Source organism: Vicugna pacos, chromosome 5 (genome assembly GCF_048564905.1).
Source record: "Vicugna pacos chromosome 5, VicPac4, whole genome shotgun sequence".
Classification (NCBI taxonomy): domain Eukaryota; kingdom Metazoa; phylum Chordata; class Mammalia; order Artiodactyla; family Camelidae; genus Vicugna; species Vicugna pacos.
The window spans coordinates 16,406,998-16,429,307 of NC_132991.1; the positions used below are offsets into that span (position 1 = coordinate 16,406,998).

Below are 22,310 nucleotides of genomic sequence, written 5' to 3' on the forward strand. Positions count from 1 at the left end.
GTCCAAAACAGCTGAGTTAGAGCATACATATAATCAATAAGGTGGTTATGCCAGAATTCAGTTATTCCACATAATATATTCTTTCTCAATTTCTCTTGGATACAGTTAACTTTTTCTTTTGAGATAATAACCTATTCTTACCCTCTCTGAACAAAAGATACTCGTTTTAATAGAGTCTTTTTCCACATCTTGAGTTAACTAAATTGCACCTGAATGGGAATTGGAAAATAAATTATTTCTCATAAAATGTACTACTGTCTAATCCTTGATGGTGGAGATAGATTCCAGTTAATAATGCTTGCTTCAGAATGTGATTTTTGAAGAATTAATCTGGAATAAAGCTTATTATTCAAAAGGTTGAGAGGCAATTAAAAAAGCAATGTCACTTGTGTTTGATGAGCGTTTATGAGAGGGAGGTGACCTCAATAACAGATGCTAATGATGGAGTGAAGAGTAAAGGAATTATGGCTACCTATGGAGATACTGCTGTCATTTCAGTTATTTATAGTCAGGAGAGTTCGTGTATAAGGACTTCAGCATTTAAAATATGTCCTGTTTATTTGCTACTGAAAACGAGGCCTTGGTACCAACTGAAGGCAAGCCTCAGTACATTAAACCTACTAGATTTTTAAAATACAGTTCATCTTGATAAAATAGTTTAATATCTGTAATTAAAAATGTGACTTTAGGAGGAGAATTTAGAAATGAAATCTGATAGTCATTGGAATTGCCTTTTTAGTGCAGGTCTAAATGTGAAATCTTTTCTTTCAACCTGGGTTTCATAGATTATCCTTGAGTTAACAGGAATTGAAGCTGTAAGTCAGGAAAACTTCTGAATATTCTGCTTCTGAAACATAGTTCTGGGGTTCATTTTAAATATCTATTTTACAATTATGAAAAGAGTAAAGAAAGTGGATTTGAAATGAGTCATAATGAGAAAAATGACTTACTGGTTGATGAATGTATGAAATTGATGAACGTGTGAAATTTGGTAAGCAAGACAAAGTGGGACATAAAGCAAGTGTTGATCGTCCTAGTGAAAATCACCAGTGCGTAGCTTGTGTGCCATATTCTGAGCACAACTTTGACCACAACTGAGGTGGGAATGGGAAGCAGAAGTGAAAAGAGATGAAAATAGCAGTTGGCAAACCTATAGAAAAAAAAAAATACATATATATATATATATATTTGATCTGAAATTCTACCAAGTACTATTTTGAAAACAATAATGTGAGGAGAAAACGTTTAATAGAAATCCTGGTGGCTGCAAGTTTAAGAATCCTGAAATTTATATCCCCTTCAACATTGACTTACTGCACCTACTACCACCACCAACCCTCACCCAAAAAAGGGAAGTAATTGAGTAATATTTTCATCACTAAAGAGCAACCGTATAAAATAGTTTAGCCTACAAATAGGCTACACCTATATCTTTAGTAGAAATTATCTGGAAATTATTCTGCCATTCTTTATAATTTTGCCTGAATAAACAGAGCTACATGATTTTTATTTTGGGGGGCTTTGTAAATTAATGTCCAGTAATTCCTTTAGGTTCTGAAATTGCATGTAATGGCATTGTTTTAAAAATGAAATGTAAAAAAAAAAATGAAATGTGGATTTAATTCTCCTTTTCAGTCTCACAGAATATGATTACGTAAAGTAAATATTAGATACCACTAAGGAAAACTATCTTGAGTGAAATCTTTCTAAAACAGGTTTGTGGTGATTGGAGGAAGAACAGGGATATGTTAGTCTCATATAGAGAATAACCAGAGTTGTGGATTTGGTTTTGGAAAATTTTTACTTACAGTTTTATATAGCAAGAAAATGAAGGAATATGAAATTATAGTGGATATTCAAAATAGGAGTATTTACAGTGTTGTCCTGACACTCATATTTCCATTGTCATGATTGATGGTGATTAATCATGCTTTTGCTTGGTGGTGGCATCTCCACTGCAAAAGTAGGTTAAAAGGCCTTTGTTCTGATCCTCCAAGGGTTTTACAAGTAGATTCATTTAAACTATTATTAAAAACATTTATTTTCTACAAAATTTTCAGGATATACTTCATTTGATATATTGAAACTCAAATCAGGAATTTTAACTTTTTATCAAGACAGATAAAAATGGAAAAAACATTTTAAGTTATATTCTGATTTGAAGAATCTAATTGGATAAAATAGAAACCTCTTTTTTCTTCATGCAATTTTGTGTTACTCAGAAAATACAAATGTGTGGTGTTAACTGAATCACTTTATATTTTCATTTACTAACTGATTCTACCTTCCAACAGGAGAAAATTCAGATCCAGTTAACACAATCATTTGAAAAAGAGGAGAAGCCCTCAAAAGATGAAGCAGAAAAAGAAAAAGCCAGTGATAAATTGCCCAGAAAAATGTTATCAAGAGGTTTGCAATTTATTTCTGTGTTTTTTAAACAAAAATTTGTTTCACCGTTGATAATTCCACTTTTTACCCCTTGAATAATTACATATACTGTATCTCTATTAAAAATGATACGGAACAGACGGAAGGGACGATACAGTTCTGGGCAAAATGGCATAACACAGTTCTGAACATCAGTAAGATGTTTAGCCATAAAACTGTAACACATGCCAAAGTCACCAAGAAAGATAATTGTCAAGATACTTACTGGTCTTTCTCTCGTATTGAAATAATGGAATCACTGTAATTTAAACACTAATTCCACCAAAAATATTATTTTTAAAAAATTCCTTATGATACAAAGAGCTGATGCCAAAATACTCAGTATGCTTTAAGGATATTCTTGAAAACCCAGAATGTTTATCTTTCATAATAAATTTTAATGGACTTCATCGCATATCATTACAAGCCTAAGATGCTCTTTTTAATTTATAAACCCAGTTGTGTTGACCAGTGTTATAAACAACATAGGGTTATTACATTTAAGCAGGAGAAATAAACATTAATATTGGAAAAAATGTTTTGAAACAAGCCCTTGGTGATAGACCCGATCAAATCTAATTAAATATTCTTTCAGAACTAAAATTCTTACCTATCTCCAAATTATTGCCTCCACTTACATGCATAACTGAACTAAGCAGATTCAGTTTGCTGCAAATGTAGTTAATTGTCTAAATCATTCTGATCTTTTACTTAAGGAGGCATTTTGAACATGAGGATTATGGTAAGTATATAAAAAGATCCTTAAAAATTCAGAGTAAATTAAAGTGTTTAACAGATAAATGTTTTTTAAGAATGTGCATAAACATAGTTATATAAATCCATGTCATGCTCATTATGTGGGATTAGAAAAATTGTGGTCATCTGAATTCATCATGAATTCCCTTTTCCTACTTTGTCAGTTTTTTTTCGATGTGGGGCATCTCATTTTATTTAAGATACGCATCATGTGTAAAAGGGAAAGGGATTTGTTTCAAACACCTTTATACTGGGTTTTTGTGTTGTTGTTTTTTAGATTCCAGTCAAGAATACACTGATTCAACTGGCATAGATCTACATGAATTTTTAGTAAATACATTAAAAAACAATCCCAGGTAAAAATTAAATTTATAAGGTTTACATTGCTTCTAGAGTACCATAATTTTGTTACCTTTGTTTTCATTACTGAGTTAGAATAAGATTGCAATATTTGAAGTACACCAGAAACATTTCAGTTTCTTAGGCTAAGGTGTTGTTGGCCTCTGTGCACACGTGTATAAATATCTTTTTGCATTATGTATGTCACCATGATATAAAAATAATTCATACCCGCTGTAGGAATTTTGGGAAATACAGAATCACCAAGATATTTTTACTCTTAATTGAGATATTGAGGTATCACTAATCATGAAAAAAGAGAGAGAGAGAAATACACCTCATAATAAAGCACTCAGTAAAGAACTTAGTGTATTCATGTATAACACGTTTTTGGACTTAATTGAATGCAGAATTCTTGTTCCTTCTTGGTTAGTTTATAAATCTCCAACCCAAAGATTTTTAAGGTGCTTTTGGGGTCACTTTTAACTAATTGTGAAATCCTTTGATTTGCCAGGGTACTAGATAAATTTAGTTTTTCGGCAGGTCATCAACCGCATTCAGGCATTCTCTCCACAGAGTATCTGACCAACATGTTCTTGGGGTAGAAGACTCCAGGGTTAAGAACCCCTCTTCTAGATGTTAGCTTCCCAGAGTGGTAGTTATTTCACTTACCTTGAAGTAAAATTTTCAGTTCATTGGGTAGGTGCACATGAAAGAAAACATGAACAACTCTCTTTAGTCTCACTGAGGCTTATCTAGTGTGATGCTTCAAGATAAATTTTTCATTCAGGTTTTGCTTCAGTACCATCTCGATTTTCTATTTTACATTTAACATAAACCCCCAAAGGAAAACCAGCAAAATGAAAGGAGATCTCCTTATAGAGGCTGAAGGAGCATAGATGTGAGGTGAGGAAGAAATTAGTCAAGTTTGCATGAATTTTTTTTTCCAGTTCAAGTTTATCTTTCAGTGGTACCAGTAGGAAGATGAATTCATTAGTTGACAATCATTTGTTGGGTATCTATCATGTGCTAAGAATTATGCTAAACGTTGTAGATATAAAGATGAACAAAATGTAATCTCTGTCCCTAAAGTATTCACCATCTCTGTGCTAGGAAAAACTATATAATATATAAATTAAAATAGAATAGATGTTTTAAAAGAAGTTTTTCAAGCTGCCATAAAAACTTGGGGAGCGGACACCAACCTCTGTTTGAAAGGATATAGAGAGGCTTCACTGAAAAGATTATACTTACCTCTACCCCCACTCACTCTCCCCACCCCCCACAAAAAGAATGGCAAACAAAAAGATTATGCCTGAGCTGAGTCTTGAATTCATAGTGCTTGGGAACTATCCATACAGAGGAGCTTGAGAAAGCCATTCCAGGGAGAGACCAGAGCATCGCAAAGGCACAGTAGTGTGAGAGGGGAGGTGGCATGTCCAAGCAAGGACAAGATAGTGCACTCTGGTTCTAGCAGGGAAGCATGTGGCAGGTGATTCTAGAAAGTGTTGGAATGGGTGTTGGTGAGGTAAGAAGACAGATTATTCGGCTTTCCTCAACCTAAGATAGTACCAACACGCTGGGGAGGTAAGTATGGAGTGTTACTGGGAAGCCAGGGATGCTAAAAAGATCTGTGAGACAGTAGTGAACAATGAAAAATAGTCTTATTTGAAATTCCAGTACTGTACCGTTTGAGAAATACTGAGTATGGCATGCTACCTTGAGGGGTAATTACAGATACTTAGAGTAATGCCACAATCAGATTTGCATTTTAGAAAGATCAGTTAGTTAATTAGTGAGGGGCCAAGATCATACGAAGTGTGGATAGGAGAAGACAGAGGAGTATAGAGAGGAAAGGACATACTGGAAAGACATTTAAGAAGCACCGTGGCAGGACTTGGTGATCATCTGGCTGTGGAAGAGTTGTGGCACGGCAGAGCTGAACAGCTGCTAGTTTCTGGCTGCACTGGCAGCTCCTGTTAACAGAGGAAGGGAAGATGAGGCAAGCCTGAATGGGGCAGGGCATGTTCTGTTATAAATAAGCATAGTTTGAGGTGCCTGATGGAAAGCCAGAAGGTAAGGTCTGTCAGCTGTTAAAAGGCTCTGGTTTCCGAGTAAACAAGCATGGCTGCTGTTACAGATGAGGAGTTAGCAGTAGAGGTAAAGCTTGCTCTGTATGAGTTTGCCCAGAGAGATGCAATAATGACAAGGACAAAATCTATGGAAAGACAGTGTATAGAAGGTAGATGAGAAGGAAGAGACAGAGTCCTAAAACTAACAAAAGAATCGTGAGCACCTTTGTCTTAGTAGTCAGCCAAAGGGCAACAGTTTCATGAAAGGCAAAATGAAACAACCGATGAGACTGGGAAGCCAAGAAATTTCTGTGTTTTAATGAGCCATTTCATTTGGGGTAGGACGGTGCAGACTAGAATTCAGTGGGTTAAGGAATAAAGGGGATAGTAGAAAATATTTAGCTAGTTTGAGTAAAGCAAGATGGGATCCTAAACAGGCCGAATTTTTCTTTGCAGTGAACCTGTAAAAGAGACGTCAACAAGGTCAAAGACTAGAAATCCATACTTAGATATTCAAAATCGTTTTCTTTTGTGCAGGTCTCTGTTTTCCTCTACAAATGCAAAAGTTAACTTATCTGCATATGCATTTTTGAAGTGTACAATTTTATGGTTTTTAGTATATTCACAGATATATGCAGCCATCCTACGATCAATTTTAGAGCTTTTCCATCACCCCAAAAAAGAAGCCCTGTACCGTTTTGCTCTCACCTCCCTATGCCCTGAATCCTAATTTAGTTTGTCTCTATAGACTTCCCTGTTTTGCGTATATCATGTGAGTAAAATCATAAATATGTGGTCCCTTATGATTGGCCTCATTCGCTTAGCATAATATTTTCAACTTTCATCCATGTAGTAGCATGTATCAGAACTTTAATCCTTCTGTGTATGCATTTATACATATATAGGTGAATAAATATTTATTTATAAATGTATAGTTGAATAATTCATGTAATAGCTAATGTATAACTTATTAATAATGTCAGTGCGGATTAGGAAGTTGTAGCTAATGTTAAATTTAGTGAGAAATATGATTTGCAAATTAATTGATGACTCAGTGTTCTCTCAGCGAAACCCACAATTGCCAGATATACATGACACAAAATTAGGGATAAGCCTGGCAAATTTCCACCAGAGCTTTCAAGATTGATTATTGCTCAGAGATTTCCTTTAGATGTTAAGCAGATTTTTAGTGATACTAAAATTTAGTCAACCTATTATTTCAAAATTTTTCTTCAGATCATTAAATCTTTATCTTGTTCTTAGCCCAGTAAATAAACTTAACCTCAGATGTTAAATAACAATTTATCTGGAATTCCTGTTTGCAAGAAATATTTTCAGAAACTACAATTATTACTCATTACTAGACTGGAACCTAGGAACCTAAAGTTGTCCAAGATAGAGATTATACTCACTGACATGATTTTATACTGTTTTGTGTTGCTTTTATACCCATTTTGTGTGAATTCTATACAGTACTGGAGAGATATGGACAGTACAGGCTATGATTACATCACTGATGGAGGGGAGCAGCCCCGTGGATTAATCCTGAGAATGTATATTTTAAAAGTAAACTGTTGCTCTGGGGAACATCATGTAATTGTTCTGTGTTTGAAATATTTTCTAAAATTACTTTTATTGGAGGTAATGTTTGAATCATTTTATTTCTTACCTGTTGCAGATATTTGACTGAGGTCATATGGAACATTGGGAAGGGGAGGTGGTCAGATGGAAGCATTATTGTTTTCTTCCTCTTTAGTTGCCAGTGGTATACCAGCTGCACACACTTTCTATAAAGTTAGTTCTGATATAATGACCAGAACACTGTTAACTAAAAGATTGTTGTGCCTTCGTTTTAACTTTAGGTAGTAGTTTATCGACCAGCTTGATTGAGACCCTTGTTTTTGTTATTTCTTTAATAACAGCATATATTGATTCCTTTTAATGGTTGTACAATAACTTAAGTGGATGTGCCTGCTTTTAGATTCATGTGCTAATAAACCTTAGGCCTTAAGAAGAGTAATTTGTGGATCTGTTAGTTTAGGTGCTGTTTGTAATGCTTCTATAAAAGATTACTAAATTTTGACTTATGGCTATTACCAAAATACCACACCTTGACTATAGATTTGAAAATTTGGAAGCTTGGACTAAGCTACAGCGAATTAAAGGCAGAAAGTGTAAATCTTGAGAACTTAGGAAGTTATTGATCTTATTTTTCTAATAAGTTCTACTTTTTACTAACTGAAATAGTAAGTTGTCCAGGTGGTAATCGAAGATCATCTGCCAGCCATAGATCTACATGTGAAAGGGAAAAAAAAAAGCCTGAATTTGTATCAATAGCAAGTAAAATTGTTAGGTTTTGTTTTCTTTCATGGAGACAACAGAATTTCCTTTTCAATGCCAGTTCATTTACTGAAGAACGTTTCGCATATCTTATGCCTTCTGTTCAGCTCAGAGAAGTCCAATTTAAATGCACTGTTTGATAAATACTGAATCAGTTGCCTGCCTCAGATCCCTTTTTTCTTCCCTACAATAAGTGTATAAAATACACTAGGAAAGTTACTGGAAATTATCATCTCAAGACAAACTGATCCTGAAATAATTAGATGAAAAGAGGATCTTATAGTTAAATAAGTAAGTCCTTTTTTGAGGAAAACCTTATGAAGTAAAAATTTCCCATCCTCCACCAAAAATTTAAGGAAAAAATATTAGAAACCATGGGTGAGATGCTCTGATTAATTTATTTCATGCAAATACTTTTGTTGAGCTCCTCTCTATAGTCCAAATAACTGTATTGATAATTGTGATAAGCACTATTAAAGAAAGGTATGAAAGAAACAAGTTCTAAGAAAGAATACAAGAAGTTGTCCTAGGCAAAGGAAACAGCATGTTCAAAGAAGCTATGAAAAGAAGGAGCTTGGCAGGTACAGGGAGAAGCCAAGATAAGAACTCTCTGAGTGAGGGGCAGGAAGTGAGGCTTAAGAGTTGGATGAAGACCAGGTCATGGCTGCCATGTAGGCCACGTCACAGATGTTCAGTTCTAGCCTAAGAGCAGTGGGAAGCCTATGATAAATATTTAACCAAGGCAATGACATGTGCTCACTTATGTGTTTTTAAAAGATCATTATGGATGCTAGGTAGAACAGATTAGAAAGGAACAAGGAAAGATACAGAGAGATAGTATACAGCTTTCATTACAGTGGTTAAGCCAGAAATCCTGATTGCTTGGATCCAGGGTAGTGACAGTGGAAATAGATGAAAAATAGATTTTAAAAAAATCATGTAGAAGGTAGGTAAAATTTGCAATAGTAATTAACTACATAGGAGGATTTGAAAAACAAGAGTAATGGGCCAGAAGTGCTTCTAGTACAGTATACTGGATGAAAGGTGGTGTTACTTCCTGAGGTGGAGAATACTAAAAGAGAACCAGGTTTGGGAGCAAATTTGAATGTTGCTGGAATTTTGTGATAAAAGGTAATCCTGTTTTCAGCTTTGGGTTTGAAGTCACCAGGTAGGCATATTTTTCTCTTGATTTATATAAAAATATGTACGGTCAATATTACTTAGTTTTCTGAGACTTATTTTGCAGGATAGAGAGGATCAGACTCAGGGCTGGTATGTAGACTTTCAGGCAACTTAAGCAGAGGGCACCATTCCTTCTTAGAACGTGAGGGGATACACTACTATATAGTATTTATTTGGATGGGGAACATTAACCTGTTGGCCTAGTTTCTTGATCTATGAAATTTCGGGAACAGAACTGAATGATCTGTAAAGCTGCTTCTAGCTTTAAGATTCTATGAGGTTTGTTTTTGGCTTGTTTGGTTTGGTTTGGTTTTTCCCACATGCACGTGAAATTTACGGTGAACACAGAAAAATACTCGCTTGAGCCATGTTCTTGGTGTGTGCGGAAGGAGGTCCTTTGGGGGTGTGGTACCATTAATTTGTTACAGCCCAAGTGCACTAAATAGGACCCTAGTGGTCTAAAGGAGCACATGCAGGTATTCCCCAGAGTCTTTATTTATTTTACCTGTTGGAGGTCTTCCGTTCATTTTGATTTTTATGGGGAAAATTCCCAAAGTCTTAAAAATATGTAATAGCAATTTACAGAAAGATTTGAAATGTCCTCTTCTCCTGAGTTAGCGTTAGTGCTGTAGCTCATTCTGCTCTGCTTTAGTTCCACCTGTATACGAGCATTGGTTCCCACAGGAGTGTTCCTGTTGTTACTGGCATTGCATGTTCTTTAGGGTACTGTTTCTATGGAGTTCAGCATGATAACAAAGTCATGAGCCTAACCAAAGATGTCTGTTTCCCTGCTACCTCTTAGCTTTACTGAGTAAGGAAGTAAAGACTAATATGCTCTTATAATCCATATATTTACAGAACAGAATCTAATATATTCATACTTAGCAAATCGAAAGATACCTATTTTAAGAATGGCCACAAGTTGATCATTGTTGAAGTTGGGTGATAGTCTCTCTACGTTTGTATATATTGTGAAGTTTTCCATAGTAATTTTTAAAAGTAATCTTTCATTCTTTTAAAATACTACTTTTAAAAAAAAAGCATGTAAATATTCTATCATCAAGCTATGGTTTTAAGAAAAGAATTAATCATATAAATCCAACATGTATGATTATTTCAGTGTTAAGTTTTATATATAAGAGTGTTCATATTTTGTTTCAGGGACAGAATGATGCTGTTGAAATTGGAACAAGAAATTTTAGATTTCATTGGTAATAATGAGTAAGTTCTGACATTTAACAAAAAAACAAATTGTCATCATAGCTCTTCAAGATTCACTCAGTTAGGTTTTCTTTTACTTGTAGGTCTCCACGTAAAAAATTCCCCCCAATGACATCTTACCATAGAATGCTATTACACAGAGTAGCTGCTTACTTTGGATTAGACCACAATGTTGATCAGAGTGGAAAGTCTGTCATAGTAAACAAAACTAGCAATACAAGAATGTAAGTATCAAGAAATGTAGTTACATGTTACATATGTGTGTGATAATACTTTTGTCTTTCTACGGCACCTTTCATCTCAGGTTTTCCACATTTTTTAGTAGCCTAATTCAGCTTTGTGATAGCCTTATGTGATAGGACCAAAAAAATACCTCTAGCTCACTAGATACAAAATGCACAGGTCTGAACTGAAGTAAGACAGATCAGTTGAGGACTGGTTTTTAAAAACAGAAGCAAAAAACCCTCAAAGGTCATAATATCAGTGATGTTTGATAACCATCCTCTTAGAGATTTTTTTAATTAATGTAATTTAGATAGCTATGGCCAACCACAGGGAAATTTAACAGAAAAAAAGTGAATTTTAACACCCTTACATTTAATTCATTTTCTGTCAGTTTACTATCTTTTCCACCTCTGTTTTTACTTTTTTCTTCATAAATCCCAAGAAGGTGGGGCTATTGGTTAATCCAGTCTTATCCATAATGTTGTGTCCCCCTTCTAGGTTATATATAATTTACTGAGGAAAATATTATAAAGAGTTAAGAGGGGTCATTTACTTTAAATGGTGATAGCTTTATAGTATGGTGAAGGAGACAATGTGCTCTGCAAAGTCAGTGCAGAGGCACCTAAAATTGTAATGTATTCGTGACACCGCTTTTGCCTATTTGTAAAAGCTAATCCTAGAGCAGTAGTTGATTTCAGCTAAAATTATACTTTGTGATGATCTACATATCAGAAGAATTTTCTATATTAATTTCATATGTGGCAGCAATGAATCTATGGTCATGAATAGCAGTCAGTTTCAGGTGGCATAGATAATGATTTTCAGTTCATTATTTTTCTTCCTTTCTTGAAGCTAGACTTTTCTCACGGTTCTGTCTATTATGAACTGTTCAGTTTGCACAGTTATATTTAATTCACTTATGTCCCTTCTGTTATAATGGCCTTTCCCCTTGTAGCTGCCATATTGTTTGCCCTGAACTAAGTTGGTCCTCTAACATTTCAAATAGTATTTTGTCAGCTGTAGATATATTGGTGGAAGCTAGTATTTTTACATGATTGTTACTACAACTAAAATTAAATTAATGAAGACAGATGTCTTTGAGAAGGATCCCATATTTCTTTATGGATTAAATTTTACCTGCAAATATGAATCTGATTTAATTTTCCTCTGCTTATCCTATTAGTCTTTTTAAAATATTTTCATCTTTTAGTCTTTTCCCAACTAGTTATATCATGGCTAAAGTAGGATGGTAACCATAAGTTACAAGCTGGACTGAAGGTGGATATAACTTGACTTCATTTAACCAGTACCTTTCAACATTACTCAGAGCTGCTGGATACCCATGCACATGCCCATTAGCAGGCATTTTGACTAACATTTCGACTGGTGATTCTCTAAGGTTTTCAATACAGTGTAACCTCAGTTATTTGAATGCTACGAATGATGTCAGGGTTCTCTTTATCCAGGGAATCAGAAGTTCAGCTAAACACACATGTTTATGGTGTACTTAAAGAAGAATGAATCAATAGCATAATTATAACAGGGCATTTCAGATCATTGAAGTTACACTGTATTGTTATTTTGTATCTTCTGAAATATGAAGAAGAATGTAAATCAGAAAACCTTAGAGATCTGCTCCATATTGAATAAAAACAAACTTACCTTTTCCTCATAGGCAGATTACCCGCTCCAGCCTTGAACCAGTGGTGTTGTGGATGTCAACAACCCAGTGTCCACTGGGGTGTCTCATTGGAGCGGGAAGTTGGCGATTGCAGGGCAGTAAATTCAGGCATCAATAAAAGACAGAGGTAAGACAGTCTTAAGGTTAGCTGAAATGCCTGCTAATGCTATTTGGTGTGCGAATCCAGCTGCTCTTAGAAAAGTTGCCAGGCCCTTGGTTAAATCTTATAGTTCACTTTGGAATTACAATCTCTCACCGAAGTATAAACTCCATGAATAAGAAAAATGTGACTTTGAACAGCTACAAAAACAGTCATTATAACTAAAAGGGGCAGTCGTGTGTCAGATAACAACATACTGCCGTTGTCAGAACCAAATAGATAATCTTTCAAACTCCTAAAGAAAGCAGTCTTTTTCTTATCAGTTTGGTCATAAAATTGTTATTACTTTTTTTTATTTTTCTCCGTAGTTGTGTATATAGCTTTGTGTGGAGATTGCTCTGTTTCAGTTATCTAAATATATTTTAACGTGGAGGTTTCTTCAGCTTACTTAGATAATTTTCATTTTTGAATCTCTTGCATCATTTAACAAGTGGCAGATACAGTACTTTATTAAAAATTCACTAGGTTAAAACAAATATTCAGAAGTATTACTTGATTACTACATATAGTGAAATATCTGGTCAAGTTTACTGAAACTGTCATTACCAGGTTTATTTGATTTAGAAATTTATTTATGGTATTCATAATATATGCTATGACTATATAATATGTTTTGAAACTATGTAAAAAATTGCTTAGGGATTCATTTAGATTTTATTGCCACTAAATATATTTTTTATATATTACATATTTCAAAAGAGTAATTCCAGTTTTATAATAGGATGGTATTAAGTCTCAAGAGTGTTGAATGAATTAATTTGTTGAAGCTGAGAGTGTATTTTAGAAAGTGAAATATTTTATAATTATAATTTTCCAAGTATATCAACCTTATGTCTGTCTTTTGGTTCTCAGTAGAACTTGCAACATTTCCACAGAGGAAAGACCAATCAGCCATAAAATATATTAAGAGTTCTTAATATTACTTTACGTCACAATGTGAACCTTCAAAAAAGAACTTGTCTTTTTAACCTATTTCAATTAATGTAAAACTAAGAGACACCCTGCTGTAATTCTTGGTATCTTGGTTGCATTTTGAAGTAGTTCTCTTAAGTTTTAGTAAATTCAGCCACAAAATATTTGACTAACACCAAGCCAGGTGCTGTGGGAGTGTAACATAAGATACAGTGCTGTACTTCTCTTTCTTTCAGAATTGTTTCTTAGATTTAGAGGAGGCAGTGCAAAGAGGGTTTACAGGCTTTGAGCCATACATCCTAGGGCTCCCTCTATGGCTCAGTCATGTACTTGCCCTTAGACCTTGGACAGTTGGTTTAATCATGTGAACCTCAGTTTTCTTGGTAGTATTTGTAACAGTAACAAACTTCTACTGAGTGTTTGCTGTTTTAAGTGCTTTTCATCTATTAATTCACTTCATCCTCAGACCAACTCTGTGAAGTAGGTTCACTATATAATTCCCATTTACAAATGAGGAAACTTGGGAAAAGAAAGGTTAATAGGTAACTTGTGCAAGTCCCTGAAGCAACTAAGTGTTGAAGCTGAGTATTTGAACCCAAGCAGTGAAATTCCAGAGCCCACACTATGTTTCATAGCCTTTCAGCCATGACATGGGATAGATGTTATTTTCTCATAAGATTATTGTGAGGAGTAAATGCGATAACATAAGTATCTAGTAATGGCAATAGTGAGTGGTAACATCACTTTTCATAAAATGTTGTATTTAACTTTTCTGTAAACATTATGTATTATCTTTTTTGTTCCCTTGGGTTTTTTTTTTTTCTTTTTAGACCTGACCAGAAATTTAATGAACATATTAAGGATGATAAAGGTGAAGACTTTCAGAAACGATATATCCTCAAGAGAGATAACTCTAGCTTTGACAAAGATGATAACCAGGTAACCTAGCACAATTAGAGCATTTTTTTTCTTTAGTATCTATTTTTATTTAAATATAGTCAGTTTACAACATTGTGTCAGTTTCTGGTGTACAGCATGATGCTTCAGTCATATAGGAACATACATATATTCGTTTTCATATTCTTTTTCACCATAAGTTACTACAAGATACTGAATACAGTTCACTGTGCTAAACAGTATGAACTTGTTTATCGGATTTTGTGAGAATCCTCCTGTATTTCGAAGTGAGAGACACTCTGCCAGAGTTCAGTAGGTGTTTTGTGTGATTCAGGGGTTCATAGATAAAATTCTTGGTGTGTTTGTGGGAGAGGGTGAGCTGTGAGTCCCTATACTCCACCATCTTGGCACCTATCCAATTAGAGCATTTTTAGAGGTGCTGGATTTATACTAGCAGGTCACTTTTCCAAAAATTAACTGTGCTCTTTTCTTTAGATGAGAATACGTTTGAAAGATGATAGAAGAAGCAAATCTATAGAAGAAAGAGAAGAAGAATACCAGAGAGCTAGAGACCGAATTTTTTCCCAAGATGTATGTGCTGACTTAGATTAGTTCTTTGTGTTTAAATGTATGCTAATTGCATTGTAGGGGCTCACTCCTTTCATCTATTGATTACATTTACTTTTACCCATTTTCATTACATATAAAGTCCCCTTTTAGAAATATTACAGTCTGTCTTGTTCGTGTTAACTATTTATGTTTATAATATTCAACAAATCTTATTGATCATATCCATGGACACTTGCAATAATTTATCTCCCAAACCACCCTATATACAGGAGATGCTATCACTGCTTTTACTTGACAGGTTAGGAAACTGAGGCTCCAGGAGGCTCACTAAGTAAGGTAGACAGAGATCATATAACTTAAAAGTGACCGTTTGGATTTCAGCCCAGTTCTTCTGAATTCAGAGCCTAACCTAGATGTATTTCTCTCTCAGTTTGTAAGATGGATGAGGTCTCCACCCTCGATGCGTATTCGGATAATGACAGCATGGTGTATGATTTGTATAGAGACATGAAGGTAAAATAGGGAACACAGCAGAGAAGCACCATGGACTATGGGACATGGCAGAGAAGCACCACAAACCAGAATTGAGGAGTGAGGGAGAGAGTCAGCTGACAAGAAGTGGCCTGAAGGAGTGAAGTGTTCCTTGTTGAGGGTCAGCATCTGCAGGAGCCCAGTGATAAAGGAAAACGTGACACATGGGGAATTGAAAGATCCAGAGTAGCCGGATTGTAGCCTGGGTGAGAGGAAATGAGGGCCATTTCAGTTGGAGAAATAAGCAGGAAACAGACAACTTGCCCCTGAAAGCGAGTTAAGGTAGTTGGGCTTTTTATCTACAGGAGGGGTCAGCAAACTTTTTCTAAAAATGGACAAATAATGAGTATTTTAGGCTTTTCAAGCCACACAGGCTTTATTGCAGCAACTCAAATCTGCCTTGTTAATACGAAAGCAGTCATAGATAATAAATGAACAAACATGTCTGTGTTTCACTGAATCTTTATTTACAAAAACAGGTAGCTAGCTATAGTTTGCTGACCCCTGTGCTGGAATATCAAGGAGCTATTAAGGAGGGAATAGGCGTGAGCAGATTGTTGTTTTAGAGAGATTGCTGTGGCGTCTGCTGTTTAAATTGGATGAAAGGAGCGCAACTGGTAGCTGGAAAACTAGTTAGAAGACTGTTGATACAAGCAAAAATGATGGTTGCCTGAGTTAGGTTCATAGCCCCAGAGGAGTTTGGCTGGAAGCTGCGTTGAGGCATATAGCTGATTGTTCATGGCTACAGCTGCTGCCAAAGCACAGGTTATCAAAATGTTTGTTGAGTGAATGAAGGGGAATCTACACTGGTGTATACCTTAAATATACAGTAATGAAAATGAGTTCACTAGTTGGGGAGAATATTTGAGTTTTTAAGACAATTGGTACAAACGTGAATGGCTTCAAAATGTATATCTTTTAAAAGTAAGATAGTGTCTCCAAGCCAAAAAAAAATTTCACTATCATTTATTTGTATACCTTAGCACCATGTTTGATTTTTTTCACAGGGGGGTACTACTTTTGAAATATTACACATGATTTTTGCTGTCATCATTGGTTTACAGATGGCATTATTTGACAAATGCTTAACTTTTTATTTCTGTTCTTTCTTTCTAGTCCCTGTGTTCCCAAGAGAATTATATTATTGACAAAAGGTGAGGGACTTTTTAACATTTATTTCGGTAAGTGTCTGACTGACGCTAATAAAAATAAAAATGTTTCATTAAAATGCCAACAGACTCCAAGACGAGGATGCTAGTAGCACCCAGCAGAGGCGCCAGATATTTAGGTATTGGAAGCATGTTTTCATGCAGTACACAGTATTGAAAATTTAAAGCATTTTTTTCCTTTATTGTTTCCCCTTTTGTCTCTATTAGATTTTCAAAGTTTTATTTCTAAATTACAGAGTTAATAAAGATGCTTCAGGGCGATCAACCAATAGCCATCAAAGCAGCACTGAAAATGAGCTGAAGTACTCTGACCCCCGACCCTGGAGCAGCACAGATTCAGACAGCTCTCTCCGAAACTTCAAGCCCGCTGTAACCAAAGCCAGCAGCTTCAGTGGAATTTCAGTTCTGACAAGAGGTGATAGTTCTGGAAGCAGCAAAAGCGTAGGCAGGCTTTCAAAAACAGGTATAAATATCTGTGTAGAACTGTGCAGTCAGAACATTAGTTTCCCTCATGTTGTCTTAGCTCTTTTTTTTTTTTTTTTAATCATGTGGCTTCTGTAATTATCCTAAAATAGAAGATTCCTACCAGGAATACATTGAGCACCTCCAGAATACTTGAGGTAACATGTTTATTGACATTAGGATTTATTCTCCGTGCAAGAGAGATTTATAAACATCAGTTAAAATAAGAATTCTCTACTGCAACATAAACTTACATTAGGCTGGTCATCTCTTGTTTGAGTGCCCAGAAGTGATTGGAAATTCTTCATTGCTTGGTTATAGCTGGAAGAAATGGTTTCTCACATAGGATTGGCTAGTGTTGATTGCATTTTCATGATAAAGTTCTTCATTTGCTATTCAAAAATGGATAAAATTGCTGAGAAGTTTTTGAGGATTTTTAAAACTGAGGGAAAATATTTCAACATAATTAATATGAACAAGTAGAAATTTCAGTAACATTCTTATTCTCCTAGCTTCTTTGCTTTTAGGTGACATAACATTTGGGCTCATAGCATTTTCTGTTTTCACTGTCACTAACTGGCTTCAGTCCTAAAGCTCACATCTCTTTTAGGATCCTCTCACATCTTTATTTTTATCCCAAAATAAGTATGAAAATTAGCAGAAATGGCTCTCTTTATCCTTTTTGGGCAAACCCTAAACATATGGTTTTATACAAAGAACAATGAAGGGAGAGATGTAAATTTGAAGGTGACAGTATTTTTTAAATATCTGACTGTGAATTCAGTGCTTTAAATTGCTAAGGTTTGTGAATTACACTTGTCACCTTTTTGACTTATAATGTAGATATTTAAAATGTGTTAGTGTATATGATAGAATATTGCTATGTTGCTAAAGACAGATAAATTATATGAGTATAAGAAATATGCATATGTACCAAATATGCACTTACTTGATAAATGACCTCTTAGTTATCATAACAGGAAAAAACTACTCTTGTGTCATGAGAAAGCCATTTGGTAACACAACCAAATTAAAACATTTTAAGAACATGTTCTATTTATAATCTGTATCATCTTCAGAGATGAAATATTTAATTTCTTTTATTAGGAAAAATTATTTTTCATATAGTTCTTACAAATAGTCACTTTGGCACAACTTAAAATAGAAGTTATCCTTCAGAGGCAATCTGTATAGTGTATCATATCTGTTCATTTCTTTCATTAAAAATTAATTCTCCATCACAGAATCAATTTTGTTATTCAAAACCTAATTAACTATTTACAACATCAAAATCTTTTCCTTTCTTCCATTGTCTCATTATCTTTTAGCCATTATACTGAAAGTCAGTGACTTCTTCAGTCTCTGTGTAACAGAAAATTAAGTAGACTGGAGGCATATAAACAATTAAAAATAAATTATCAAATTATTAAGTACAGTGAGAAATAAATTTTAAGCCAATAAGTACTTGGAATATTTTTATACTATCTTTGTTCCTTGCTATGATAAAAATTGAAAGTTGGTTTTATGAGTTTGAGCTGAAAATGGAAGTCTGCAATGAAACTTGATAGTTATTTCTCTTCATAGAGAATTTATCATTTTTGTTATTTCTACACTACTCTTAATCTTTCTGTGTTCTTATAGATGAGGGGTTTCTGATATGAGGTTTTGGGCATTTGGCTGTGCTAAGTTCTTAGTCCTGGGGGAAAATTATAATCTGTATATTCCTAGGTGTTAATCTAAAAGGTAAAAATGTACATAACTTTGTCCTTTTGGGAATGTGAGTAATGTGGTTTTTGTTGCTGTCTGTGCTGATGTTATTGTAGACTTTCTTAAGTTGCATGCTTTGGCTCTGACTTCTCTGACAACTTATGTTTTGCTCTATTAAACTTGTTCTTGGTGGGGAAGGGAAGCAAAATTGTACAGTAAATGAAAAATAGCTGATGCTTTTGTGTGTTAACTGCATGTTATGCAATGTGAATTTTATTGTTACGTATTTAAAACCTGCGTTTTTATATGAGGTTTAAAAAAAATCCCTATTTTTCATTACTCCTCCCCTAGGTTCTGAGTCTTCTGGTAGTGTAGGGTCATCTACGGGCTCTCTCTCTCACATCCAGCAGCCTCTTCCAGGTACAGCTCTCAGCCAGTCTTCTCATGGCGCACCTGTCGTCTATCCAACTGTCAGCACTCATAGTTCTCTTTCCTTTGATGGTGGCCTAAATGGGCAAGTCGCATCTCCTAGCACTAGCTTCTTTTTGCTTCCCTTGGAAGCGGCAGGCATACCACCTGGCAGTATTCTGATCAACCCACAAACAGGTTGGTATCCAGAAAAAGGTGTTTATTTCAGTTTCGATATCAGGAGTTATCTGGAAATGAAAGAGTACATATTAAATGTATTATCTTATGTGCCTTGTCAACTTTTTATTTTTCCTGAGTGATTAGCATTTTCCCTAGAACTTCAATAAAAACATTTTATGCTAGAGAATGTTAAAAGACATTTATATCAGAAATTTATATCAGTATTTTTCGCTGTGTGACATCCATGACATCATCTTTCAGGTCAAATAATTAAAAAATGATTCATTCCCCAAAAATGGGACAACCACCTTTGAAGGAGCTTTATTTGATAAAATAATTTGATCCTGAGGAAAAGAGTATGCATCTCATGAAGGAAAATGTTAATAGCTCTTGTTATGTAATGCAGGGGAAGAACCTATAAGTAATTGTCCTTATGAACATGATAATTCCTTATGAATATAGTAATTCTACTGAAGAAAAGCTAAACAACATGTTGTTATTAGTGAAAGAAAATAGGTAGTCCTTATGAATTAATATTAACAACACTTATTCTTTGCAATTAGATAGTAATTTGTATTTATTGAGCATTTACTATGTGTTATGTACTGTATTAGGTGCTTTAAATACATTATTTATAACAACCCTCTTAGGTAGGTGAAATCTATATTTACAAATAAGGAAACTGAACCTCAGATTAAGAAACTGCAGTCATAATACTTTTCATTCTGTATATTTGCAAAAATGACTTACTGAAAATAAAAATTTTTTATAAGTCACAGGTCATCTGGGTCTCTAATCAAAATAACATAGCCCATTATGTTAAGATAATGAGAACAACCTTAAATCATTTGATAGCCTTTCTTAAATATTCACAAATTGAGCTGTTGTAGTCATATCAGCCTGGTAGTAGTTGGACAAGGAAAATAAGGCAAGAATGTCAGGGTCTCTGAGTGTTCCTGAAACTTTCCTTTTGTTTGTTGTAAAAAAAAAAAATAAAAGAGGGGGAAAAAGAAAACCATGGCTTGGGACTCGTTACCTTCAGATTTTATTTGCATCTCTTTTTAAGATAAAGTATTTAAACTTTTGCTTCTATTGTAAGAATTTAATTAGCATAAATAACTGACTCTTCAGAAATTCAGTTTTTGCTTTATAACACTTCTAATCCTTCAAGTCTATTATATTACTAAACTTCCTGTTTTCCTAGAACAGAATATAACATGATATAATATTTTAGTATTTTCTATTTTTCATTCAAAACGTATTACTTAATAGCTTTTTGGTAACATGAAGATTCAGTTGAGTATGAAATGATAAAGTAACTAATCAACCTGGTATTGAATTGTATACTTAATTTTAAGTTAGTCCAAAAGTGATCTCTTTGCTTTTTGTGAACAGAGTGACAACACGTCTAACTTTTTCATAGTCCTTAAGTTACTTTAAAACATACTTTCACTCAAATCTTCTCTACTATTTTTTTCCCCAGAATTATTTAACAATCAACAAATACCCAGCATGATTTGCTTTTACTTAACCTTTAACCATCACATAAATTATCAGGAAACTAACTGATGAAAATAATTTGACTTTGGAGAGCTTTTCCCACTTAATAGCGATGAAACAGTGTATTCTTCTTTCCCAATTGTTACTTTATTCTATGGTACAAGTTTATTTTTTAAAAAAAGAGAGAGAGAGTGGTTTTCCATGAAAGCAAAGATGTTTTAAAGGCAATTTGACACTATTATTCAGTCAACTTTCTCTTATTTTGTTTTAGTTTATTTTTATTCATCCTAAATGAGTATCATAGTCAATGGTCACTTTATTCCACATAGTCCTTTTTTTTTTTTTAATTCACTGTGTAGTAAGGAAAAATACTAATCTTTGAATCTGTTTCTATGTACATTGAAAAAAAAAGTCTGGAAGAAGTTATCCAAGTTGTTAACTATAAAGTTATGAGGAATTTATTTTCATTTTAAACTGTACTTGTTGTTTATTTTCCCACAATAAAAATATTACTTTGTATAATAAAAAAAAGTTGTTTAAAATGTTTGTGTAGAGAAAGTGATTAAAATTTATTTTACTTAGTTACATAAAATATTCCTCCAATAATTGGTAACCAGTAAGAGTAAGCCTCAAAATCAATATTAAAGTTATCTCTTGTTTTCTTTCTTACTTATGAATAAAGCTGGATACAATGAATAAAAAGAAACTATTTTAGAAAAATGTTTAGAATTTAAAAATTATTTTCAACTTTTAACATATTAGAAGTTATAAAATAAGGACACAGCCATCAAGTCCACAATTTGAAATTTGAGTTATCAACCATTTTAATTTTCACCAAGTTTTAGTCTTACTAGTGAAATATATGCAGTGTGACCTATAAATTAGATATTTCCCACCACTTACCAGGCTCTAAGTGAGAAATTTTCAGTATCCCAAAGTCAAGTTTTTTTTGTTTTTTCTCTTAAAACTGAAATGTGTTCTGTCACTACAGGAACACAATCCTGTAACTTAATCCCTTGAGCAAGATGTGCTTCAGAATTGAGTTTTTCAGAAAAACACTCTGTACTGGGTATTATAAAATAACTTAAACAGGATCTAAAGCTTGCCCTCCATAGTAAAACGCTGCAGCAAAACTTTTGAATATTTACTCTAAATGGGAAATACGAAGATTATTAATAGCCTCATGTAAGGTCAGACTTCTAAGAAAAGCTTTTGGTCTTCAGAAACTTGAGGCTTTTGGAATTGTGAATAAGAATTGAAAATGTGTTTTAAGTTTCTGTTGGATGACCTATTTTCAATCTCCATTGTAAATTATTTTTTTCTTCCTTTTTAAATTTTTCAGGTCAGCCCTTCATAAACCCAGATGGGAGTCCAGTTGTGTATAATCCTCCTATGACTCAACCACCAGTTAGAACCCAAGTGCCTGGACCTCCACAGCCACCTCTGCCACCCCCACCACCTCAACAACAAGCAGCTAATCACATTTTCTCACAGGTGCACATATCCACGATTACGTAATGCTAAGTTCACCTGCTTTGCATATTTGGGACTAAGTTCACTAATTATAATTG

At 34.2% G+C, this 22,310-nt stretch overlaps 1 protein-coding gene across 14 annotated transcripts in view; it reads left to right on the forward strand.

Moving 5' to 3' along the window:
* Positions 1 to 22,310, forward strand: part of R3HDM1 (R3H domain containing 1) — an 82,538-nt gene that overhangs the window by 19,328 nt on the left and 40,900 nt on the right. For 6 of the 14 annotated variants that reach the window (XM_031678606.2, XM_031678610.2, XM_015243366.3 and 3 more), the window contains 11 exons: positions 2,295 to 2,409; positions 3,461 to 3,539; positions 10,278 to 10,337; positions 10,421 to 10,561; positions 14,146 to 14,254; positions 14,708 to 14,803; positions 16,430 to 16,467; positions 16,551 to 16,601; positions 16,719 to 16,945; positions 19,003 to 19,257; positions 22,082 to 22,233. In XM_031678606.2, the coding sequence (XP_031534466.2) occupies positions 2,295 to 2,409; positions 3,461 to 3,539; positions 10,278 to 10,337; positions 10,421 to 10,561; positions 14,146 to 14,254; positions 14,708 to 14,803; positions 16,430 to 16,467; positions 16,551 to 16,601; positions 16,719 to 16,945; positions 19,003 to 19,257; positions 22,082 to 22,233 (1,323 nt within the window). Of the gene's footprint in view, positions 1 to 2,294; positions 2,410 to 3,460; positions 3,540 to 10,277; positions 10,338 to 10,420; positions 10,562 to 14,145; positions 14,255 to 14,707; positions 14,804 to 16,429; positions 16,468 to 16,550; positions 16,602 to 16,718; positions 16,946 to 19,002; positions 19,258 to 22,081; positions 22,234 to 22,310 lie in introns of those variants that run through there. The other 8 variants (XM_031678617.2, XM_072960879.1, XM_031678620.2 and 5 more) reach the window with 6 other exon arrangements.